The sequence below is a fragment of the Hypomesus nipponensis genome, chromosome 5, assembly GCF_054491055.1.
Source record: "Hypomesus nipponensis isolate SF chromosome 5, ASM5449105v1, whole genome shotgun sequence".
NCBI lineage: Eukaryota > Metazoa > Chordata > Actinopteri > Osmeriformes > Osmeridae > Hypomesus > Hypomesus nipponensis.
Window position 1 is genome coordinate 10,072,501 of NC_140365.1, and position 26,072 is coordinate 10,098,572.

The 26,072-nt window shown below is 49.7% G+C and overlaps 2 protein-coding genes across 5 annotated transcripts in view; one reads left to right on the forward strand and one right to left on the reverse strand.

Annotated features, from left to right (window-relative positions):
* The window catches only part of gbe1a (glucan (1,4-alpha-), branching enzyme 1a), a 59,807-nt gene extending 50,284 nt beyond the window's left edge, over positions 1 to 9,523 (reverse strand). The window contains exon 1 of one of the 3 annotated variants that reach the window (XM_084697949.1): positions 9,253 to 9,523. In XM_084697949.1, the coding sequence (XP_084554075.1) occupies positions 9,253 to 9,335 (83 nt within the window). In that variant the 5' untranslated portion in view covers positions 9,336 to 9,523. Of the gene's footprint in view, positions 1 to 45; positions 219 to 9,252 lie in introns of those variants that run through there. The other 2 variants (XM_084697947.1, XM_084697948.1) reach the window with 2 other exon arrangements.
* cadm2a (cell adhesion molecule 2a) overlaps positions 576 to 26,072 on the forward strand; it is a 238,525-nt gene continuing 213,028 nt past the window's right edge. The window contains exons 1-3 of one of the 2 annotated variants that reach the window (XM_084697951.1): positions 576 to 595; positions 717 to 778; positions 1,172 to 1,234. The gene's annotated coding sequence lies outside the window, so the exon portion shown is untranslated. Of the gene's footprint in view, positions 596 to 716; positions 779 to 1,171; positions 1,235 to 10,996; positions 11,072 to 26,072 lie in introns of those variants that run through there. The other variant, XM_084697952.1, reaches the window with a different exon arrangement.

Sequence of the window (26,072 nt, forward strand, 5' to 3'; positions counted from 1 at the left end):
CAGAGTGCGCTCATCACTGCCTGAACTTGCAGCATGCGAACTTACGTAGAAGCTGAGTGGGGAACGGTGCAACAGAGAAATATTTTGTTGTCTTGGCCGGAGAAGATAATGTCATTCATTCGATTTGGATGTGATTCTTATAATAGGCATATCCATATTTCAACCCAGCGCGTTAGCATGAGCGAAGTAGGGCTAGGCCAATTTACGTTTTTCAGGTGGTAGGCTACATCATATTCAACGTCGAACTATGAAAAATAAACTGTTCTTGGCAGAGTTTGCATTCAACGTTTTCCGAGTCACTTGATGTACTTTAATGCATGGGCGTAGATTTAAGGCGAGACGCTATAGCCTACTTGTCCCCACCAAAATTTGAAAACAAAATTGTCCCCACCAATATTTTAGCCAATTGTGCTGCTATTTGGATCGATTCCGACGGCCAGGACGCGACAATACAAGAAACGCCATAATTTGATTGGCTGAAAATCCGAAAAGCGAGCGTTATCTGACACGCGACACGCACGGGAAGAAGCACATGCTACTTTGCTTGCTTGCACTGGCAGTCGCAGACAAGCTAGCGGGTGTGTCGGCGACAACGGTACAGCTAACTTACCAGGGCTGTCTGCCAACAATACATACATAAAAGGCCAGAGTAACACCTTTTAATATTCCCTTTGCCCTTCAGCATGTCCATGTTTGTCCCTTTTTGTGCTTTGTAGATCACATATGCCTCCACCCAAGAAGAAGAAAGGGGACATACGAAGCTTTTTCAAAAAGCAGTGTAAGTCAGGCTAAACAACTAGCCATACTAGCAGTGGTAGTGACCAGGCTTTCAAATGCAGATTCTACAGTGGAAAAAGTATTAACTGGTGATATATATATTACCCAAAGTATTATAACTGCCAAACCTAGCTTCTGTAGCTAATCTTTCAACCAAGGTTAGGAGTCTAGCCTAGGACAAATTCACAGTTGATGGACTGTCACTGCAGTGCTAGACAGGTTCTGGAAAAAAACAGTTGGCAATGTGAATAAGTTAACACTGTTGGTTATTCAAATATAATGAATCATTATTTGATTATTTATGTCCAAATAACACTGTATACAATATGGTAGGAGGGTTAAACTTGCTAGCAATAGGATAGGCAACAAAATGAATGAACCATTTTGTATGCAGGAAAGACAGCATGAAAACACTCCAGATGTAGCGCAGGCTGAGGAAACAGCATCAGGACTTCAGGTGAGGTTTATGATAATAAAACATTTTGTTGTTAGCATTAGTCTCATCATCAGTCTCTTTTTCTGGAGAGAGCACTTTTTTTAGAGTATACAGTTATACTAGCTGTTTAGGGATAATAGAGAAAGGCATCTCGATTTGCGCTCCTGGGGGGGGTGGTGGTGGGGGGGGGGGGGGGGGGGTTGATGGGTGGATGTCCCCACCAAGTCTGAGACCAAACGTACGCCCTTGCTTTAATGAAATGCTGCCATACCACAGATTTCTTTGCCATTTTGACTAATAACACCGACAAAGTAGGCTATGGCAGAGTTTGTAGTTTTGCAGCCAATTGTGCTAGTGCCGTGTACAAAATACCAAACCAAAACAAACCGCAGATTAACGAAAGGAAAAATAGTAACACCTTTTCTTTAAAATTATACATTTTTAGAGTTGCTTTATTTGTCTCAAATAATATAATGTACAATTTCTGTAGAACATTTTGTTAATTCAGCAATGGTGACACAAGCGGGAATCAGATCTCACACTGCCATACGGCAGCTCGACTAAAAAAATCTTAGTTGACCAAGAGCATATCGACCAGAAAAACGACTAGTTGACTGAGTGGGGACAGCCCTAGCCATTTGAAAGCCTGTACGACGACAGAGGATTGATTCCTTTTGCAATACACTGTTATGTAAAACATGATATTTGTGCGTGAACGAGACATATATCTCATCAAGAATTATTTTATTCGGAGTGGCAGTCCTTAAATGAATGATCAGGGAATTTCAAGGCTTTAATTACACTGTGGTGAATGTCCTCTCTCTCACTCGCTCGTTCTCTGTAATTACTCTTCTATGCAGACAAGCTGACAGGCATCCCGTCTTTGCTATTTCTTCTAATTGTTCCAGTGAGACTGAGCCGAATGATACTCATCCGTGTGTGTACACGCGCGTGTGTGTGTCTGTGTGTGTGCTTCTCCCCATGGTGCTTTGATGGTCTAGGCCTCCCACTCCTCTCTGACTTGCCCTTGGCAAGCCCTGCCAAGCTATGACCACAGAGGTGCGTTGAGGTGTGTGTGTGTGTGTTTTCTTCCATCGTGGCCTATGTTGCAATAGGAGGTAAGCAACTCTAACTGGAGGGGAGAGACCTCTCCACAGCTCCGGAAGCTCTGAGCCTCAGGAGAAGGAGAGTTTGACAAAGTCCTGTACTATTTCTCACAGCAACGAGGGGAACTACTGAATCATGCAGTCATTCCTTCGGAGCTTCGCACTCTCAAACGCATATGTGTACGCACGCACGCTACACCCCCCCCCCCCCCCCCCCCGAGGGCAAAGCATGAGATAGCATATCTTTACAGATTCACACACACATCTTACACACACACATATTGCAAACCCCAGACAAACCGTGAGATAGCGTATCGTCACTGATCCACCATGAGAGAAAAGGATGCCCTGACTATACTTGCGCTTACACACACACACACACACACACACCCTGTCCCCCTTCGTAAACGCAAGACACATCGTGAACATTTTCAGGAGTGGGGGTTTTAAAAACCTATTTACCTCTTGGTTAAGCAAGCAGAGCAAACACTCGCCTAATGGAGAAAAAAAAAACTCTGCAACTAAATGAGGTGGGGAGAAATTCTATATCTTATACACCGTCTGGACTGCATTCTAATACAGTTCCTGTGGGAAGAGTCATCTCCAGTCATCTCTAAGTCATCTCTAGTCATATCTAGTCAGCTCCAGTCTCCTCTAGTTAGCTCCAAGTCAGCTCCAAGTCAGTTCCAGTCTCCTCTAGTTAGCTCCAGTCATCTCTAGTCAGTTCCAGTCTCCTCTAGTTAGCACCAGTCATCTCTAGTCAGTTCCAGTCTCCTCTAGTTAGCACCAAGTCAGCTCCAAGTCATCTCTGGTCAGTTGAAGTCATCTCTAGTCAGCTCCATGTCAACCCCAATCAGCGCCATTTCAGCTCCACTATCTGACCCCTCCTGCTTCTTACTGGAGCTCACTATGAGCCAGCTGTGGTCTAGTACCACAGGATCCGTCGCCTGCCTTCTGGGGGAGGAAAATGATGACCTTGTGGAGCCCGGACACCATTTTCAGCTGTCACAGAAAGACATGGAGCTGCAGCGCTAAACGCTTAGTGGCAGAAACAATGTCGTTTGCAGAAAGGAACGGTTCTGCTGGGTGTTTTTAGAAAGTGTAACCGGGGGCTTGGTGCATTGTTCTATGGATATGTGGGTTTGCAGAGCACTGGGCTCCACAGACGAGCAGCATTTAAACTACACTGTAGGAAATGATGGGGGACATTGCAAAACTCAGGGAGGACATAGTTCAGATCGTTAACAACAACAGTGGCGAGACTCGACATACACGCACGCACACACACACCTGTCCAGTGCAGTGCAGGTTCACTCATGCAATATTCAGTCGCGGTAAAGCAGCGCTCAAACGATTTAGGAACAGGACCCGGTTGAGGCGAATGAGGAGGAGGAAGAGGGGGAGGAAGAGGGGGAGGAGGAACGGTCTTTTGACAGCCAACTCATTATCTGTGTCGTTATCCTCCACTAACCATCCCTCTCCCTCCCTCCATTCCTCTCTCTCTCTCTCTCTCTCTCTATCAGTGGAGAAATAAAATCCTTCTTTCCAGAGGGCTCAGTAGAGATTACGGGGTGTGCTGAGTCCTTGGGTGGGGGGGGGGGTTGGGGGGGGGAATGCTCGCTATAACACCATACCACAGAATGAAGTAGGGGCTCTGGGATACTTCTTTCTTGTACTGATGAAGGTGGGAGGGGGAGGGGTTCACACAAAAGGGTGTGTTCTCCATCTCTCTGTCTGTACATTAGATGACATCTACAATCTATATTTCTATTCCAACGCTGTTCACCTTCATCCATCTCTTGGACTCGGATACAGCCGTGTTCCTCAGCCCTCCATTGCACCTGCTCGTCTTCCATGACCTTCCGCCCCTTCCCTCACTCCCCTTCGCTCGATTCAGCAGGTGGCGTACCCGCCTCTTCCGTCCACCGCTCGCATCGTCCCATGCTCTCCGTTCCCCTCACTAGCAGGTGCTGTGACAATACTTTGTCTCTCCCTCCGATTCCTTTTCTTCCTCTCCATCTCTTCCGCCATTCCTCGGTCTTTCTCGTTCTCTCTTCGCACAGGCCCATCCTTCCCTTTTCCTCTTCCTAAGAGGTTTCGTGACTGACTCCATCCCCTCCATCCGTCTCTCTCGCTTCCTTTCTCTCATCCCCCTCCCTCTCGCCTTTGTTACATCCTAATGAGGGGGACGCATATCAGGTTTAGACAGCCCGTGGATGAGAGCGCACACACACACACACACGACTCCAACCCTAAACACACCACACACACTTCCTCCTCTCAAGGCACACAGTGTAACATGTGTTTCAGAGACGGTGTGTGTGGCCGTACACACACACACCAAAGACGCCACCACAACTCACCTCATTGGCCATGCGCCACCAAGTCCCAGTCAATCAGCTTCTCAGCGGACTACCAATTAAAATGCAGCAGCCCCCAAATCCGCACACACACGGGCGTGAAGAGAAACACCTACACACACACACCAATTCAGCGACCTGTGCATACCAACAAGACCGCTCATGAATAGTACAGGCCAGGTCTTCCCTATCTGAAATTACCATTGTCTCACCGTCGACGCATCAGTGCCCTTTTTGAAGTTCTTTTAAATTGATTTATTATTATTTTCATATTTCTTATTTATTAGGAAAAATAGACCAAGTTTCGGCGCTGCCCATTCAGTTTCAGTCACTTATGTATGCCGCAGCTGAAATGCTGCACAAGCACAAACACTTTAATTGGCTTGTGCCAATCTTTTTTTATATGCATATTATAAATAGCGGGGCAGTGTTTATTTCTTTCTCCATTTGTTTGTATACTCCATTAAGGCTCTGTGTTGATCCACCTGCTGGAGTCTCCTGTGAGTCACCTTGTCAGACCACAGGAGGAGAACAGGGACACTCACAGGAGCTGCTCTGGACTGGAGCTGCGGCTGCGGCTGGGGGCGGCTGGGGCCGGGGCCGGGGCTGGCACGGGGCTGGGGCCGGGGGCGGGGCTGGCACGGGCCTGGGCGATTGAGGATTAAATGGAGGACTAAGGCTGGGGGACTGTGGCTAGGGGTTGGAGACTGAGGCTAGGCCTGACGACATAGGCTGACAACTATGGATGGGAATGGAGCACTGAGAATGGGGGTGGGAGACTGAGGCTCGGGGTGGAGGACTGAGGCTGGGGGTGGAGGACTGAGGCTGGGGGTGGAGGACTGAGGCTGGGGGTGGAGGACTGAGGCTGGGGGTGGGAGGCTGGGGGTGGGAGGCTGGGGGTGGGAGGCTGAGGCTGGGGGTGGGAGACTGAGTCTGGGGATGGGAGGCTGGGGGTGGAGGACTGAGGCTGGGGGTGGTAGGCTGGGGGTGGTAGACTGAGAGTTAGGGGCCTAGGTTAAGGCTGGCCTAGGCTATAGGGCATCCAGGCTGCAGTATCAACTTCCGATACATCAATGACACATGGTGTTGGGGGCGCTGAGATGCAATATGCAGCGAGGAGTGTCGCAGAGAACAGAATTATCGTGTTGTGGTGGCTGAAAAACATTGGACTGTGAAAGTTCAATAACTGTGAAAAACATTGAACTTAGCTTTGGACTGCACGCCCCAGTCAACCTTGTCAACGGCCACACAGTGTTGAGCTCATGACTAGCATAGTTAGAGAGCGTTGAATATACACACTGCTGCATGTCTGAATCCCCCATAAGGTTTTGGGGGCCTTGATGGATTGAGGCTAGGGCTTGGGACTGGGGGATTAAGGCTCAGGCTAGTGTTGAGGGGATGAGGATGAGGCTGGAGCAAAGGCTTGGGGCTGGAGGACTGAGGCTGGGGTTAAGACTTGGAGCTGGGGGACTGGGGCGGCTGGGGCTGTCACCAGGTTAGCAACAGTAGCACAGTCAGCCAACAGACAGGAGCATGGGAACATTTCAGCATAGTGCCATGTTCCCTTCCTGGCCTGCTGTCAGATCAGATAGGACCAGAAATACTGGGCTACGGCGGCCATAACAGCCCAGACAGCAGCCAATTAAAAAAAAAACACACACAAACACACACACACACACACACACACACACAGTCAGCCAAAATGGGCCAATTATAAAGCGGAAGTCCAACAGAGAAATATAGTGAGGCGCAATTCCCCCCCCTCCCCCGTCTTGAGGAGGTTTAAGGGGAAGGTTCTGGATAAACGTGCGTGTGCCGGGGGAGCACGGGGCGCAGCGTGTTCAGTATCTGGCATTGACAGAGTGCTGCAGTACGGTGGGTCTATATCGAGCATGGAGGAGGGTTCTCCGCTGGGCACCTACCGGCTTCAGAAAATCTCTTCTTACAGGCAATGGGGGTAAGGGTAGGGCGGGGTGGTGTGTGCGGTGGGTGGGTGGGGGGGGGGGGGGGTTGTACAGGCGTGGCGCGTGAGGTGAACAAAACCAGGAGAGCCAAGCGATCCCTCCTTTCGAAGCAACGTTTGGTTTTTTTTCCGTGTTTCGGAACGCTGCCGCAAGAGGCGAAGGTGGACAACATTCGCCCTCGCCACCCCCTCCTCCCTTCCAACCTCCGGCCACCCCTGCCTCCCCTCGAGCCACCCCTTCCTCTCCCCCTCCCCCCCCCCCAAGCACGCCAAGCTCCCCCGGCCCTGGTGTCCCCACCTGTCCGTCCCTGCTGCCTGCCGACCGCTGACAGGTTGCTAAGATACATTGATGGGCTCGTTGGCAGACTGCGTTGGCGATGAAGAGAGAGAGAGAGAAACAGAGAGGAACAGAGAGAGAAACAGAGAGAGAGAGAGAGAGAGAGAGAGAGAACTTATTAAGGGATATAACAGCAATCAGATCAGACAGGATTGGCTAGGGTTGCGTGTCCAGCACTCGTCTGATTGGAACAGAAGAACGGCCGCGACAGGAAAATGTGCGTGGGATCACAAATGTCACCTGAACAGGAAGGTGCCTGTCACTACCAATACAGACCAGGGCAGGTGACGGACGAACAACTATTAAGGTAGATCAGAGAGAGAGGACGAGTCGGAGGCCTTTTCTATTCAACCGGAGATCCTCGGCCGTCCTCATAGACTGGTTATTAACGGCTGGTTATCTGGTTCTGACAGAGCTGTCCACACTGACTTACAGGAGGGAGGGAGGAGAGGGAGAGGGGAGGAGGGAGGGAGGGAATGGAGGGGGGAGGGAGAGAAAAAGAGAGAGAGGGGGGAAGAGGGAGGGGGAGAGAGGGAAGGGTGGAGGGAGAGTGGGGAAGAGAGGGGGGAGGGGGAGAGAGGGGAGGGTGGAGGGATAAGGGGGGAGAGAGGGGGAGAGAGGGAGGGCAAGGAGGGAGGTGGGAGAGAGGGAGGGATGGAAGAGGGAGGGGGAGGGAGGGAGGTAGAAGGGAGAGAGGGGAGGGTGATAGAGGGAAGGGGAGAAGGGGAAGGAGAAAGAGGGGGGGGAATGGAGGGAGGGAGAGGGGGTGAGGTGGAAAGAGAGAAAGAACATTGTACGGACTACATTTTCTGGAAACAAATTGAGGTGTCAAAATTGGGACAGTGTGTACTGTATGAGAGATAATGGGATAACTTCAGAACATGAGAGAGAAGTCAGAACACAAGGGAGATACTGGGTGAACTGGACAGGAGATACCCCGGGGTAGGAAGGAAGAGAGCGAGGAAAAGAGCGAGGGAAAGAGAGAGAGAGGGGGGGAGATGGGTAAATGGGGGAGGAGAAAGAGAGGTGTTGAGGAGACAGGGGTGGGAGAAGGAGAGACAGAAAAAAGAGACAGAGAGAAATAGATGATTGACCTAATACTGCTGGGTCAATACCAGACTTTGGAAGTCAGTGGGAGCACATAGTGCACACAAGCACAGAGCCTCACACCAACTGACAAAACTCGAACCAACTGACAGTATTCTGCTCTTCCCCACAGACAGACTTCTACAAGCGGCGAGGAAGCAAAACTTTGTGCTGGAAACCGAAAAAAATACATAAATTTCACATTCATGAGAGTCCGTAGTAAGATGGGGTTGAACAAAAACACCCGTATCAGCTCCCTAGTGGCACAGACAGGAGACTGGTGCTGACAATGCCTAGCTAATGACTACCACCCACTTTGGCTCCATCTCTCCCTGTCTCTCCTTCCCTGCCTCTACCGTGCTATAATGTCAACTTAGCGCCGAGTGAGGTGATGCTGCTGACTCGTGCCAAAACTCGCACTATATACACACGCACATAGGCGCGCACGCGCAAACCACTGAGAGAGCGCGCGCACAGCTGCAGACACGCGCGCCGCCAACACACGCGCGCACATGCCTCTCGTTTTAAGAGAATGGCCACAGTGCTTGACTGATTACCAAGAAACCAAGACCTACTTTCGTATAAACCTGTTATATTCATCAGATTGTGGCCAATCAAAGCTGTGATTTAGTGTCTGGGGGATAGTTCCCGCCAGGCCGAATTATGGCCACCTCATAATCAAGTGTGAAATTAAGAAATGACGGGATAATTTTTGTCGCGACCTTCTTCCGACCTCAATTAAAGTCCACATTATCCACCATTAGCATCTATCTGAAAGTCTGTCATGGAGTAACCGGACTATTTGGAGCGTTTGACAAAAGAGCGACATCAAACGATCAGATAAAGACTCAGTCTCAGTACTGATGATACAGCGGAGTGACTGTCCACATCGCAGTGGTCGTTGCACAGTCCTTGCACGTTACGCCGTTTCTCCGTGTGAAACAGGGAAGGGGCACAGACATGAACTATCGCTTTCCTCAATGTCAAATGTAGAACAGAGTTTACAGCAGTAGTCGTTCAATCGATGCTTTTCAACGCTTTCGACTACATCACATTCTCACATAGCAAACAGCAAAAACGTACAAACTGCGTAGCTTATGGACATTGCAAGGAGTTAAGCGCAAGCTACTGAACGCATGAGACTTTAGTGAACTGTCACATGTTGGTACTGTGTTCAACTTTGTTACCTCCTGCGTATATCGTCCGCATAGGGGCTCACATAGGAATCCTCTCGCAGAAACTCGTCAAGATCTGGTAACTGGTCCGCCATCTTACAACGAGCCTGCAGTGTTCGAGTCCAGACATACACTGGTAAACAGAAGAGTATGTACAGTATTCTAAAAACTCGTCTTTACTTTAGCCTACACACTGTCAACGTTTTCGGGTCCTGGAAAAGGGCAAGGGGGCGTATGTCTGTCTGCTGAACCGAACCACACGTCCGTGTCCGGGCCAACTAAGACACTCCCCCTATTGCGCAATAGATGTTCAGCCAAAAACAGTGGACCATTTCATTCGCGTCTCTAACGGCGGCCGGGAAGTATGTTACCCCACATAAAATTAGTCGGTAAACAAAGCAAATGTGCCAAAAAAGTATAGCTGAACATTACTGTTTCTTGAATGGTTTAGAAACAATTAGTCTGCGCAGACCCACGAGGCGTTTTATGGGATCTGCACCCAGCGCATTAACAAATAATTCGTTGCAAGCGAAAAACTGGCAAACGCAGCGATAGGGCCGTGGGTGTAGTTCTAGCTCTACAGAATACGACTGTTTGTTCCAGAACAGTTTTTAAGTTACAGGGATGACTTCCTCCTACTGTCCCTGCACTCCTGTTGTTCTCTCCTATTATGCATCTCTCCCGCTCTTATATCTTTTTCTATCCCTCATCTTTCAAGAGCTTACTAGCAATCCCCCCTCTCTGCTGTAAGGCTCAACCCATGCTCTCCTTTCTGCATGTTGAGAGAGGGTGAGGGTGAGGGAGGGAGAGAGAGAGAGAGAAAGAGAGAGAGAGAGAGAGAAAACAACAACACTGGCACAGGAAGAAAGGTGCTGTACTGTACTGCTGGCTCCAATTTGAATACGAGCACACAGCACATTGCAGTCTCCCTGGCGTCCCGTAATTCTCACGGGGTGTTGGAAGGAAAATATACGGATAGGATGAGGGAGGTGCGTGCGTGTGTGTGGATGTGTGCACGTGGGGACAGCGCCGTAGAGAACCCAGACGAGGCATTTCGACTCCTCGGGACGCACCACAGCTGCCATGCCTCCAGCAGGATGTGCGTACTGGAATGCACTGCGGTAGGTCACTGCAGTGTCCACCAGAGGGGGCACTCACGCAGGCCCGACTCCCTGTCCGCTCCTGCACCTCTCTGTGGCGCCGTGCTCATGCACTCACTGAGGCTCTTTGCTGAGTGTATGGTTTTTGGCAATGGCAGCATTGTTGCTGACTTCCGTTTGCTGTACGTGCTGAGTGGGCGGGCGCGTGCGCGTGCGAGCCAGTCGAGAGAAAGAAATGTCAGTGACAGAGGGATGGGGGGACGGGGGGCGAGAGGGGGAGAGGAATAGGGAGGGAGAGAGTGGGAGAGGGGTTTGGGACAGAGAGAGAGAGAGAGAGACTGAGAGACGGCATATCTGAGCCGACCCACTGAATGAAACTGTTTGTTTTGCATCCTTGAAAAACACGACAGATTGCCGGTCGGGCTGTCAGTCTCTCCACTAGATGCTGCGCGAGCACGCGCGCACGCGTGTGAACGCGGCAATCCCGCACGGCCGTGCGTTCTCTGTCGTGATTGTGGGGGCGGCCAGGAAATGGAGAGCTAGTGATGGGGAATTGATTGGTTTGTCTTGTGCTACACAGACCAAAGCCCCCGCCCCCACCCCACCCCACCCCCTGACGCCGCTTCCCTTCGATCACGGCGCGCTGCGCGGACATGAGGAAGAGCCGTGTGGAGACAATGAAGTGTCCAGCCCCCGAGGCCTGGATCAATGGGCCGGCAGGTGATGGACAGGTGCACAAGACCGATCACTCAAGTGTCTCTGCGCTTCCTTGTGTGTGTGTGTGTGTGTGCGTGAGCGTGTCTGCGCGTGGGGGTGCATACGTGTCTGTGTGTGTGTGTGTGTGTGTGTGGGGGGGGGGGGATTGCGTATGTGTGTGTGGGTGGGTGTGGGTGCATACGTGCGGATGGCTGTGTGGAGGCCGTTGCCCAGGGCCAAGCAGAGATGGGAGTAGCAGCTATCTATCACTGCTGAAGCTACTGGCTGTGATGAGGGCACATTAATCTGGACGCTGGAGCCAAGAGGTACGGCAATGGGATCCATTACTAGTGAGGAGAATGGGAGGGGTTCTCTCTCTCTCTCTCTCTCTCTCTCTCTCTCTCTCTCTCTTTCTCTCGCTCCTAACCTCTTCCTCTCCTTGTTGTTCTCACTGTCTCTCACTCTGTCTCTCTGCCGCTATCTCTCTCTCTCCCTCTCTCCCTTACTAAATCACAAACACACACACACACACCCACGCACACTCACACACACATTCCCCCAGGCGGTGATGGGCAGGCTTAACACCCCACTAGGAGCCCTTACACAGGCTGGCTCCCGCCAACATGGTCCAGATATAGACCCCCTGTCGTTCAATAGGGAGGTTTGATCTTACAGCGTACAGGCGTCGACATCCATCTCCCATTTCATCTTTTTTCATCTCTACCCATCTGATCTCGTCATTCTGAAATGCGCACATACACTCATACATGCGATAAATATGTATGATTTTCATGCATTCGCAGTAGGTCCTCCTAGTGTTGTAGCGGTAGCTCATACCCAGCTGAGCCGGCGAGTGTCTCGAAAGTGCTCGTAGGTGCGTTTGATTTCAATCCTCAGTTTGGCATACTTACAGTATTTTATTGGTTTCACCGAATCAAGTGCTCCACAAGTGTTAGAAAGTGTTTCTCCCAAGTTGTGCCTCCGCAAAACAAAACCTTTTAGCAGAACAGACGGCTAAATTCAGAGACGGAGATTTCACTGAGCCGGGAAGACTGTCTCTCTCTCTCCTTGTAACTATGGAAACAAAGAACAGGGCATAGGTTGGCAAACCAGACTTGTGAATTAAGTGTCAATAAGAACTTAGACTCGGAACAGCTATCTATTGCTAAATGTTTTCCATGAAACTGAGTTTCTCCGAAAAAATACTGAGCATATGGCTAAATAAACAATTTCTGTGTGTGTGTGCATGTGCGTGTGTGTGTCTTACCAAACATTAGTCCCCAAACCGTGCTCAAGGCCAGGAGTTGTCAGATAGACGGGAGTGGTGGAAAATGGCTTCAGAAAGCCTTGTCTCTGTTACAAGTAAATGGCTGTCTCCACTACCTGTTATATGTTAAGGTCAGTCTCTGTCTCTCTCTCTCTGTCTCTCTCTCTCTCTCTCTCTCTCTCTCTCTCTCTCTCTCTCTGTCTCTCTCTCTCTCTCTCTCTCTCTCTGTCTCTCTCTATCTCTCTCTGTCTCTGTCTCTCTCTCTCTTTCTGTTTAGTATCTTCTCTTGTTTCGTCTTCTTCATCTCCTCTCTTGTTCTTGAGCCTTTCCTCTCTAAGGAAAGAGAGGGAGTGCGTTTGATGTCAGAGGGGTACGTTCGTCATGACCCTGGCGAGGCCCTGCTGGGACCCTCGTCCGCTCGGAGCCCCGACGCCACGCGACTCAAGCCAGCGGGTGGCTAGGTTTGATCCCAAGGATAATCCCTTCATTTGTTGCGCACATTCATAGATGCAAATTGAAATGTAGCGAGCGTCTTTGAAACCCGCGTCTCAACATCACAACCCAAGGTAATTCCCGTCCTCTTTCGCCTCCGTTCAAAGAGCGTCAAGAGGCCGGCGCTCTCCTTGACCTGGTCCATCCAATTAAAATCCGCCGTGTCGCACAAAGTAACCGCACGTGGTCTTCTGAAAAGCTGTGGAGAAGCCACAAAGTGGTTTTGTGTCATGGTACGACACAGAAGTGCCGTCGCAGATGAAGAGCGTTGGTTTGGGGCTAGCCCCTATTAGCTCGTCAGTCCAGCCCTGTACTTCGCAAATTGCGTTTGGTGGAAGCGAATCGGCAGAGGCCGAATCAGTGCGTTCGCTCCCGGTCAGAAGCCACGCGTGGACTCTGTCATTACGTTGACACGCGCGCATTACTGATCACCGGGAATAAACCGATGAATTCCATAGCTGTCACCACGGGCTGTGTGGCCTCTGGCAAGGAGGAGAGACCATGCAAAGGATGCAGGGAATAATAAAGGCAATTATGAAAGCGATCTAACAAAGGCACTCTCTGCAACAACAAGAGATGTCAGCCAACTGCAGTGTCGGGGGTGGACGTGTGGCGCTTTAGTCACAGAGGTGGTGAAACAACAACAGGAAGTGACACACCGACCAAACAGCAAACAGCGTGTTGGGGACAACAAGCTGGAACTCCTTTGGAATAGCGGGTGGGCTGTACAGGCCCCGCCCAGATGAAGAGGATGTGCGCCCTCTGATGGCCTCTCGTCCCCTCCCACCTCTGTGCTGGGAAACCCAAACAGGCAGAGAGAGCAGCAGAGTTAGAGTAGGAAAAGGGAGAGTAGCAAAGAGAGAAAGTAGCAGGGACAAAACTGCAGAAACAGAGAGCGAGGGAGAGAGAGAGAGAGATAGAGAGGGATAGAGAGGGATGAGAGAGAGAGAGAGAGAGAGAGAGGGAGAGAGAGAGAGAGAGAGAGGGATAGAGAGGGAGAGAGAGAGAGAGAGAGAGAGAGAGAGAGCGAGAGAGAGAGAGAGAGATAGGGAGACAGAGACAGAGTAGCAGAGAGAGCTGCAGACACCACAACATGATATGCAAGAAAAAGCTGTTTGTTTTTGTTTTTCAACGTCTTGGAGCTACAACAGGTAAAACAACTCAAAATGAATTAAAACATGAGAAACAGCACCCCTAATTCTTGTTTCAACTTCCACTCTTTCCTCCAGCGGAAGTTTGGTTGACAGTGCTTGCACAACTTAAGCCAAAGAGCCTCTCTTGCTGAAGGCGATTGGCTGGAACAGGATTGCTGGACCACAGTTGGCTGGAAAGTAGCGGGCTGCTCCAAAATTTGGGAATGGACATTCCCCTGGCACTGAGGTGTCTGTGTTGCTAAACAACTCCCATAGGGCCTCATTAGCTTACACAACATGTTTACCGGGGACAAAACCTTTCTTCTTGTGCGGATTTTTTTTAACCTATTGTACCTTTAATGAAGGTTGATTCTGCTGAAACAACCATCACGTTTCACCTCGGGCGTGAGTTTATAAAAAAGCAAACATTGCTAATTAGATATTTTTGTTAGCATCTTTAAACAAGTTTAAAGTATGATGTTTTGTCCCCTCGTGTTTTAAATCATAATGTATTTTTACATTATATTACAACAAATATAACTATACACCTATTACAGTTCATTCAATTCAGTCATTTAATTATTCGCTATCACAAAACACAATGAATCAATAGTTTGTTTTCTCACCGTTTTAAAGCACGATGTGAGGAGAGGTAGAGGTAGATACAAAATCATCGATTAATTACATCTGGGGAGTGGGGTGCAGGCATACCTGTTTTCTTTGAAAGATATCTTAGATGTTGTGTTTATGGGAGTGTTATTGATTGTGTTACGTATGTTAACATGTTCGCTGTACTCAAGTGGAACAAGGTTCAAGGTTCACCTAAGATTAGATCAATGTCTATGTTCTTTCTCTCTCTCCCTCTCTCCCATACTTGTCCTTGATCGGATAGAGGAACGATGGATTTGAGTTGGGGCTTTGTAGGGGGCTGTAATTCAGTATTTTTTGTTGTTATTATTCTGCATGGTTGGAATTCAAAGTGATGTTTTAGAGTTGTGCAGTCAGTGGTATTTGGAGATATGACAGAGAGTGCAGGAGTAAGTGCAGTAAAGTATACAGTCTCTGTGAAGTCTGAGACTGAAAAATGCTTAGTAGAAAGTATAGTCATGGTTTGTCTGTCGTTGAGATCTTTGGAGATCACACACTCACACACACACACACATTCACACACACACACACACACACACACACACACACACACACACACACACACACACACTTTATTGCCTCCAGTTTCTGAAAAGGCACAATGCTGTCTCTCTCCCTCCTTCTTTCCGTCTTCCACTCTTCCCCTTCCTCTCCTCTCCCGCCCTCATCCTTTCTTCCCTACCCACCCTTCCGTTTCCATTCTCCCCCTCCTCCCCCTCCTCCCTCTCCTCCACCTCCTCCCCCTCCTCCCCCTCCTTCCTCTCCTCCCTCTCCTCCCTCTCCTCCCCCTCCTCCCCCTCCTCCCCCTCCTCCCTCTCCTCCCCCTCCTCCCTCTCCTCCCCCTCCTCCCCCTCCTCCCTCCTCCCCCTCCTCCCCCTCCTCCCTCTCCTCCACCTCCTCCCCCTCCTCCCCCTCCTTCCTCTCCTCCCTCTCCTCCCCCTCCTCCCCCTCCTCCCCCTCCTCCCTCTCCTCCCCCTCCTCCCTCTCCTCCCCCTCCTCCCCCTCCTCCCTCTCCTCCCCCTCCTCCCCCTCCTCCCCCTCCTCCCCCTCCTCCCCCTCCTCCCTCTCCTCCCTCTCCTCCCTCTTCCAAGTCACTTCTTCACTTGTGTTCCCTCCCCCTTTCTTCTCCATCCATCCATCCGTCCATTTAACCTCCTCCCTCTCCATCCAACCCCCTCCCCCCTCCTGCTGTCTTCTCGGTCTGGAAGGTGACTGGTATATCGCAGCCTTCGGGGACACGGGGGAATGATGATGAGTCTGGGTTACAGGCCGGCATAGTGATCCACCTCTGAGATACCGTGGAGAAGACACACACACACACGCAGACACAAACGTAAACACATTTCCATGCGTACCCTCACACACGAATAGGCACATTTCCATGCACTCACACACACACACACACACACACACACATGTATGGTTCACACTCGCACAAACACTTCACTCTACAGAGTCACCTATGCACGTACACGCACATTCACACACAACGCAGGGGTGAGGGATAGTGAAAGGTGAAGGAGGGACATGATGGCAATATTCAAGAGGACAGGGTTTCCTCAGTGTGGTCCTGAAGAGGATGGTGTTGGTGAATAACGTTTTACTGTTATGACATGCCTTGCATACGTATGCGTGTGTGATAGAAAATGTTGTTTCCCTGCGTTCACAATAGCCAAGCCAATCTTACTCTGTCATTGTGACTTTTTCTCCAATGTAATATAAGGCCTTAATCAAAGTTAAGGGACAAAGCCTTGTTTGATGGCTATACTAAACCATTCGTGCCCCGTTGGCAGTGAGTAACTGAGAATGAATTTCTTGAATCATTTGTCCTCACAAGTTCAAGTTGTATTTCCCGTATTTTTTTTTCGTGGTTTAAGGTCAGGGACGGAATTACATTAAGAGTTGGGGTTTGGAGAAAGGGTTAGGTTAACCCTCAAGATTATAAGTCAAACGGTAACATAGTAAAACTGTCAAAAATTGCATCCATCACGTTTTCTGGATAACTTTTACAGGGCCATCCGGAACACACACACACACACACACACACGCACACACACTGTCTCTCTTGCCCTGGACCTCTCCACCTCCGAATACCCCCCACAAAGTTGGGCAGAGCAACACAGACAGGTGTGTTGCATGCGTGCCTCGTGATGTGGTACGTATCTATGAGATAAGAGGCTGTACCAGCCCACTGCCTCAAAGCCTCTAAAAGACTCCTCAAATATTTATTAACCCCTTTCAGGTTGCCAGCTCACTCAGTCACTCACTCACTCACTCACTCACTCACTCACTCACTCACACACACACACACACACACATACATACAAACACACACAGACACACATCAGAGAACATATCCATCGTTGCTCTCTATGGAACAGCTTTGCAGTGCAGTGAAGAGTTCCGTTTGTGTGTGTGTGTGTGTGTATACTCTGGGATGGGGGTTGTGGTGTTGGGTCTCTACACCGTATAGAGAATGTGAAGATACGCCACTGTCAGGCACACGATACGTCACACCGTGTTGCATGTTGGGACGTCGTCGCCGTCTTTGCAGGTTCAAGCCCTTTCCAGCTGAACCATTCAAACATGGGAACTTAAATTCCCATGGCTCCAGCGATTTTGTTTCTGAAAACGCCAGATACTCAATGCAACATAGGCTAAAAGCACATCTCGTTTGGTTAAGGGGTTCCTGGGCGTGGATAATACATGTCAGAATCGTCATCGTCGACATCCATCTTTTACCTAAGCGAAGCCATAGAGGATACCGTGGGCGATTTCCTACAGTGTTTTTGTTTATTGCTTCAAATTGGCCATATTTCGAGTAAAGACAAGTTTCTTAAGGTCGCACAAGTTTTTCAGGACAAAATTACACGATCCGTCTTCTGTGGCAGCTACAGACTGTAGAAGTAGGCCTACTGGATAACCTAGTTTTTTTGTTGATTTCTGTGAAACTTACTAAATATCATTTAGCTAGCTACCTTATGTACCCTTTAAGCTAAATATCTGTAACTTGTTTGGTCAATCTGATTTCGGAAGAAAGTTAAACCTTTATAGTTATAGTTACCATTGTTTTTGTGTGTGTGTGTGTGTGGGGGGGGTGGGGTTCCTGTTTTGTGACAAACCCATCATCATAGATGTTGTTGACACATTGCAAACACAGGTCAAGGAGCAGTAATGTTTACACATAATGACAAACATGAGATTGACATGGCAAACATTTGACAAGGAAGGACCTCCAAAAATGGTCTGTATGCAAATTGCAATCAGGTCATTAGTTAATCAGTTAGCCACCAAACCAGTCAGCCAGTCAATCAGCTTGTCAGCCAGCCAATCAGACAGCCAATCAGCCAATCAACCAGTCAGTCAGTCAGTTCATCCATCTGTCTGTCAGTGTGTGTCTAAGTTGAGGCTAACACTGAAAGCACATATCAATGAAAAGCTGAAAAACTGCTTTTCAAACAAGTCAATGATCAAACATGGCCAAGTCCAACTTTTCCACATCTGTCGCCGCGTTCCCCAACTCGGCCCTCTCTCCCTCTCTCCCCCTGCGGGGGGTGGTCATCCTCTCAGATCTTGCTGTCGTTCCGCCTGTCCCCTCGTTCCGCCGAGACGGATGGACGCAGCGCGAGGCGAGGAGCGGTGCCGCAGAGGTCAAAGGTCATGATCATTAAAAGTGGCATCTTGGGAGGTTTTGATCTTCGTGTGTCCCTTTTATATAAGTATATGTCTAATTCCTTTCCTCATTACACACGGTTGGCATACACACACCCACCCACGATCGGACACACATTCAAACAGACACTTGAGCATATACACCACGCGTGCACACACACAGACACGCACACACATTCTTCCATTCCATTGGCAGTCCAGACCAGGTTCTGTCACCCTGGAGCTGATAAGTTAGTTAACGAGGCCAGCCAGTCGGAAGGAGAACGGGGCTCAGAGCTGACTGGGTGACCCCAAACACAAGTACGCTCTCTACAAACAGAACTTTCCAGACATAAAGTCTGGAAGATGGGGGGGGGGGGGGGGGGGAGACTGACAAACTGACTGAGGGGGAGAAGGGGGAGAGGGTGAAAGGGAGACAGAAAGGGAGCGAGACATAGCGAGAGAGGGAGAAGGTGCGCTGGGGGGGTTATAGGTCACACCTGATTACCCAGGTGAAGTCATCGTGTGTGTCCCCAGCCCACCCCGCCCTGCCCGCCCGCCCGCCCTCTTGCCCTCCGACCTTCCAACATGGTCACTTGTCAGTCCCTAATTAATGGAAACAGGCATCCCCCCTCCCCCCTCTCACCAATTACAGCCACCCCCCCCCCCCAAACACACACACGCAGGCCTGGAAACACGCCCGCACACGCACTCTCCAGCACACGGCCTCCAAATCAGTTGAACGCCGGCGAGAATATCAATTACTAAGTGGGCGAGAGAAGTGAATGCTGATAGTCTCTGATAGCATCGCACGCTGGCCCATTCACTTGCCATAATTTGGTTATTTGGGCAAAATAATGAGCATAATTATGCCCTACAATATGACAAAGGATTTTTTTTTTTTTTATCTCCAGTTTATGCAAATGAATCGTTTTGGATGTGAAAAAGGCAATCATTTCCTCTGCTAAATCGCCTCACCACACGTCTAACTGTGTTCAGGGTCTCCAGCCATTGTTGTGTATGGTAATTTCTTTGGACTTAAACTCCGGCAAATCGAGTTGTTTTTCACAACCTCTCCGTCTCCCCGCCTCGATTTCCGGCCCGATTTCTTGCTTGATTTTTTTCATCTCTCCGTGGTAATTAGTTAAGAGGGGAGCGGAACTTGCCCGAATCCTGTCTGGAGAACATGAGCATTCAGATGTAGTCGACCTAGATGAAAAATGAACCACCCAATGATGGTGTGATGAATGTGCCTCCATTATCCTATCTCTATCTCTCTCTTTCCGCTCCCTTTCCACCTATCTCTTCCTATACGCTCCTCTCATATGGAAATGCTCTAGAGTACGGAGGTGAAGATTTCCATAAGCTTAACAATATGTATTTGTCATGTTGGCAGCTGTGTGGAGCGTGTGCACGTAAGCCTATATGTAAGTGTCTATGTGTGTGCATGTGAGACTGTGTCTATTTTTTACTTGGAGTCTATCTATGTGTGTATGCATTTGGGCATATGTGTGTGTTGGTGTGTGTGTGTGTGTGTGTGTGTGTGCATGCGCCCAGTGACTGCAGAATAAGCAGTATCAGTCTGCTGACAGGCCCTAGGGTCTGTCTGAGTGAGATGTTCTCAAAGGCCTGTCACTGGTCCCCTTTATTTGCACATTGCTGCCAGTGCCCATCTTCTCTACAGTCACTGTCCCCTGTGTGTGTGTGTGTGCGTGTGTGCGTGTGCATGCATGTGCGCGTATACGTGTGTATATGTGTATATATATATATGCATGTGTGGGTGTGCGTGCGTAGACTCTGATAACTTGGCTTGATCTTTACAGATGGATAGAAAAGACTCAAGGGACAACTGAGGCAAGATTTGATGTATTTCTCTTTTGAAAGAGTTTGTTTGTGTGTGTGTGTGTGTGTGTGTGTGTGTGTCTGTGATCGACAGATACACGCGCCATCCTGCGGACAGGCCTGGCTCAGAAACGTTCTCAATCCCTATCAATCACTCTCTCGCCACATGCCAATCACTCCCCTTGTCTGTTGCTCTCCACTCGTCCATCCATCGCTTTTTTTTTTTTTTACTCTTCCTGTCTGCACTCTCTCTTGACCTGTCAGGTCCCTGTATGGCCATTGTCTGTCCTCACGTCACCACAGCTCAGCCTTGGAACACACACACGCACACACCAAACTGACAAAACGGGGACAGGGTGCTATGTTGAGCTTCTCTGTACGTAGAGTGATGGGAAAAGAAGAGGCTTTTCTTACATTTACAGCTTGTGTGTGTGTGTGCGCGCGGGTGTGTGTGTTCAGGTGTGGGTGTTCGGGTGTGTGCGGGTGTGTGGTTGTCACGTGCATTCATTCGTTTCCTGACGTGCCAGCCCAGGCCTTAATGAAAGCCTGATATATCTGAAAGCAGACATTGTTAGACTCCGCTATAATCGTTATCGCCTCGTTGTTTCCGCTAAAGCGATAGAGCGCGTTAGCATTAGAAGGGATGTGTGATTGTGTTAAAGAATAGCTGACTGACGAGGGAGGTGTGTGCGAGTGTGTGTGCGAGTGTGTGTGCGTGCGTGCGTTTGTGTGTGTTCGATAGCGAGCACACAGGAATACACATCCACTTACTAGCATGCACACTAGCAACACATGTTGCACTCAGACTCACACACATATACAGGGATCTCGCTGCATGATTTCCCAATACCTTTGTCACCAGTTATTCCATCAGTGACTAGCAGGCACCACTGTGGCTGGATAGTGAGGTGTGTGGATGTGTGTGTTTGTATGTATGTGTGTGTGTCTGTATGTGTGTGTGGGGAGGGGGCATTAATACACAGTAGTTGGCTTGTTCTATTGCTATTTCCAGCAAAACGTCTCTGAGACCAAGTAGCTATGCCTGGGAGCATAACAGAACAAACAGGACAGAAATTCCACCCTGGGCCAGCAAAGCCACAAGCCTCCAAACAAGCATCAGTCTCAAAGTGCACGTCCACTGTAGTGGTCAGGACCCTGGACAGCGCCTTTGAGCTTCTGCACTGTACAAACTACAGTACCCTCCGGCTGCAGGTACTACATCCCACTGGAGAAGCAAAACCTCCTCAAAATATTCTTTACTCCCTGTTCAAACTGGGGGTCAGATGGCTGAGCAGTTATGGAGTTGGGCTATTAACCAGAAGGTTGTTAGTTCGATTCCCGGCCGTGTCAAATTACGTTTTGGCAAATGGCAAGGCTCTTCACCTTACTTGCCTCGGGGGTAATGTCCCTGTACTTACTGTAAGTCGCTCTGGATAAGAGCGTCTGCTAAATGACTACATGTAATGTAAATGTACTGAACTGGACGGCTTGCTGGCTGACAAACTTGCCTGCTTAACTAGCTGACTGATTGGTTGGCTAGCTGGCTGACTGATTAATTGGCTGGCTCATAAGCTGAATGACTGACTAGCTGGCTGGCTGGCCACCTGACTGATTGGCTTGTTTGACTGGCTAGCGGGCTAATTATGTGGGTTAGCTTACTGCCTTGCTAGTTGACTGGCTAGCTGGCTAACTGACGAGCTGACAAGCTGGCTGGCTGATTGAGTGGCACGGTGGCACAGTGACTCTCACTGTCTGCAGCCTCACAGGAAGCAGGTCCAGGGTTGAGGCCTGTTGGTACTCAGGTCTCCCAGGCCTCTCTGCACGAGTTCTGCGTGTTCTCCGCCATATAACCAATGTGGAAACATGCAGAACAGATCCTCCCTCCTGCCCATGTCTCTGGCCGGGACATGAATGAGCACTGGAACTGGGCCCTCGGGTGCAGCCGATGTGGCTGCCCACTGCCCCTGGCTACCCTGGGAGGAGGGACAGCAAGGAGGAGAAGAATGGCCTCCAGTGGACGCCTTGGCATGCACGTGTGCGTGCGTGTGTGTTCCACAAATTGTGAGATGAATGACGGGATTCCTCTTCTTGGCTGCCCAGCTGGCTGGCTGACTAGCTGGCTAGCTGACTCTCAGGGCAGAGAGTGCCCCGGGCTGGAGTTTCCCTGGGGGTCTCTCCGGAGAGCTATCCCATCGATTTGCAGCAAACACCTTTGCGCCGTCTGTCGCAAAGGGCGAGAGGAGGAAGCACGCCGTGTGTGTGTGTGTGTGAGAGGGCTCGCGTCCCGCACGCGCCCCCTCCGCTAACCCCTCCTCCGTCCTCCAGCACCCTGGAAAGATCAATGTTTGTTTGTTTGTTTGTTTGGCGAGTGAATTATTAATTACACTAGCAAGAGGGCGAGTCCTGCGAAGCTGGGAGAAGGAATGATTTCAGATCTCGCTAATCATATTCGCAAGTTCCTGTCTGAGAAGCTCTTTCAACCAGAATACAGCCCGGAGAAAAGATTCGAGATTGTGTGCGCGTGTGTTTGTGTGTGCGTGCGCCGCCTAAAATCCACAGTGAGGGAAAGGTTCGAAGGTCTTGCGCACAGAAAAGTATAACGGACACAAGTCCCCCAGAGCTATCCTCTGGTGGACCATCAGCTTCCTCTGTCAAGGCCACATACGAGCGCCTTACCTCCCTGCTGGTTACAGTAGATACAGGTGTTTCTGGAACACTGGAGGCCGGCTGTCAAGCTGTCTGCTTGGGAGCTTTCCCTGTCGGAGCAGATTGAGACAGAGCCCCCCCCCCTACCCTCCCTCCATACCCTTGGCAGGGAGAAGCCTCTTCATCCATCCATTGGAGGTGGGGTGGGGGTTGGAAGGTAGGGAGACAGCAGAAGGTGGAGAGGTGGAGTCGGACAACAAAACGGGGGCCGAACATGGGAGGCCTTGGGGTGGGGTGGGTAGAGGGGCAGGCTGAGGGGATGTGTGTGTGTGTGTGTGGTCAGGGACTCCCAGGGAACCCTGTCTACCATCTGGTCCGAAGCCGCTCCAGGGCTGAGCAACAGGGCACCGGGGGTGATCGCTGGGGTCCTTTCCCCCAGACAGAGGGCCTGTAGAGCAGGGAACCATCTGCGAGAGGTGGCCTCTCAGGCTGGAGGGTCAGTGGGCTCGCGGTGTGGGCACAGAAACAGAGGGAAGCACTCAGGGGCCTCTTCCTGTACCAGCTCCCACACACACACACAAACACACACACACAAACGCACACACACACACACTAACACACACACTCCCACTCACACACAACGGTCCAGCCTCCCTATCTCTCGTCCTCGCCGTCCCCTCTTCAGCGTGGCCTATTCCATCCTACTCAGCTCTTTGTCTCGCAGGATAAATAGAAGGCTCTTCATTCGCGATCAATGGCAACACTTATCCCAATTAGCACATGCTGAAGAGCCCACCGTAGCTGCTGCAGCCAGGGACCACAGTCACAGCAGACACAGCCCAGGCCTGCGGCTCTTGTGACAAGTCGCGGGTCACATCAAACACTGAGCGGATGTTGACATCCCAGTCTTTTGTCTGTGAGAATGACTTTAGGAAACCACATTGGACTAAATGTGTAGCCTACAGGCGTCAGATATGCTGGCGTGATTGATAACATGTCGAGGCTGAATTAGCATTGCTAACTCCAAACACGACGTTGGTCTGCTGTATCCTACCTCAAACATCATTTACATGACAAAACACTGAGTCACGATTGTGGACCACGTCAAATGTGTTTTTCAATACGACGTAGGCGGGGCCTGCGCAAAATAAATAAAGTGTTAACATTTGAAGTATATCCCTTTAAACAGCCATAATTATGACACCGCGGGAAAAGGATTTAGACAGCGCTTTTTGTATCTCTCATTGATGAATGACAACTCTTAGATATGCACACTTCACGTTTCCCGACAAGCAGCCATTATGCTGCAAGAGAGTGACAGCTCTGTAATTAAACATTGTCATACGAGTGAGTAAATGAGCTATGAAAGTCTATGAAAGTGGCGTCAACAGCGAGTGGAGGATTCGCCGCAGGGTGGGTTTAGTTGACAAAGCTGGTGGCAATAACACTCGTGAGGCGGCTTCAAAGACGGGGCAAAGAACGACTGCTCAAGTTTGACGCGTTTTCTTTTTTGCCTTCGGAGATGAGATAAGCTACCCCCGTTCATGGCGCTTGGGAACAAAGAGTTGGAAACACGGCTTTTGTGCGTTCTTAAATGGCCTCCCTTCACGCCATTCGAATTCTTTTTACGCTGGAGCACCACGCGGCCGTTGTTTGCGCCAGTGTGTGCGCGCGCGCGGGGGGGGGGGTTAAGGTGTGGCGTGTGTGTTGAAGTATGCGTTGCGCCTGTCAAGTCGAGTCTGCGTGTATGTATGTGTGCGTGTGGGTTTGGGTTTGCATGCATGTGGATGCAAATATTCGTGGATGTGTTCAAGTAGGTGTTTTGCCCGTGAAAGGGAGTGAGTCTATCCCGAGTGCCGGGTGTGTGAGTGAGGACAGGATGCTGCAGAGACACATCAACAGCGACAGAGGGCTCAGCTCTTCACCAGCGCAATCCTTGACGCCCCCGCCCGACCTACGGAGGCCAATTAGAGAACAATCTAAGAGATGACAAAGGAGAGATGGTTTGGCAACACAAAGTCATCCACATAACCCCCCTCCCCCTACACACACACACAGTCTTTAAAAAAAAAAAGATTCACCAAACGTCACTCTCTTTCCTCTCTGTCACGTCTCGGACTGCTAGGGAGGGGGTCCCTCTCTCTCTCTTGTACTCTCCTCTCTCTCCCCCATCTTAACCAGATGTAGTCGTCTGGTTTTGAGTCTCTCTCTCTGTTTGTCTCTCTTCGGCCACACGTGGAGTCGTGGTGTTGTCAGTGGAGACTTCTCTGTCGGTTTGGGGGGGAATGAGGGATCAGATGAGGTCACTGAGAGACCTGCAATGTGGCCTCAGCCGGGGTGTCATTCTCTGCCTTCCTTTCATCCTTGTCTCTCCTGTCTTGGCTGTCTCTCTCTCTCTCTCTCTCTCTCTCTCTCTCTCGCTCTCTCTCTCTCTCTCTCTCTCTCTCTCTCTCTGTCTCTCTCTCTTTCTCTCTCTCTCCTCTCCCCTCTCTCTCTCACTCAGTCTCTTTCACTCTCACTCACTCGCTCTCACTGATTCTTTACTTCTCTCTTTCTCTCTCTCACTCACTCTATCTCTCTCTCTCAGTCACTCTCTCTCACAATCTCTTTGCCTCTCTCTCTCTCTCTCTCTCTTTCTCTCTCTTTCTCTCTCCTCTACCCTCTCTCTCTCTCACTCAGTCTCTTTCACTCTCACTCGCTCTCACTCATTCTTTACTTCTCTCTCTCTTTCTCTCTCTCTCAATTCAATTCAATTCAATTCAATTGGCTTTATTGGCATTAAGAAACAAATGTTCATATTGCCAAAGCAACGGTGGAACCACAGAACACAATATTAAAACACAAAACAACATTCATATCGTTACTATTGATGTCAGTATACTATTGATGTTACCGGATAATACAATATCAATCAAACATGACAAATTCAATTGAATTGAAAGATTAAAGGAAACTTTACCATAACCTTAAGTACTTTATTATATATACATATATACACATACACGTCAGTCACACACATGGTATATGTTGTGCTTGTGCTTTGTGTGTGTGCATTGTGTGTCCAGGTCACTCACTGTCTCTCAGGTTGTGGCATACTGATACATACTGGGCAGCAAGGTATGCTGTCTCCTTCTCCTAGGAGTATTTTTACTTTTGAGAGGTCACTAAGACCTTTGGAATCTGAGGTTACAGAGTGGAATTTGTTCCAGTAACCATTTCTTACATCACTGAATGTTTCACATTGTAGGAGGAAGTGCACTCTCACTCACTCTATCTCTCTCTCTCAGTCACTCTCTCTCACACTCTCTTTGCCTCTCTCCCTCTCTCTCTCTCTCTCCCTCTCTCTCTCTCTCTCTC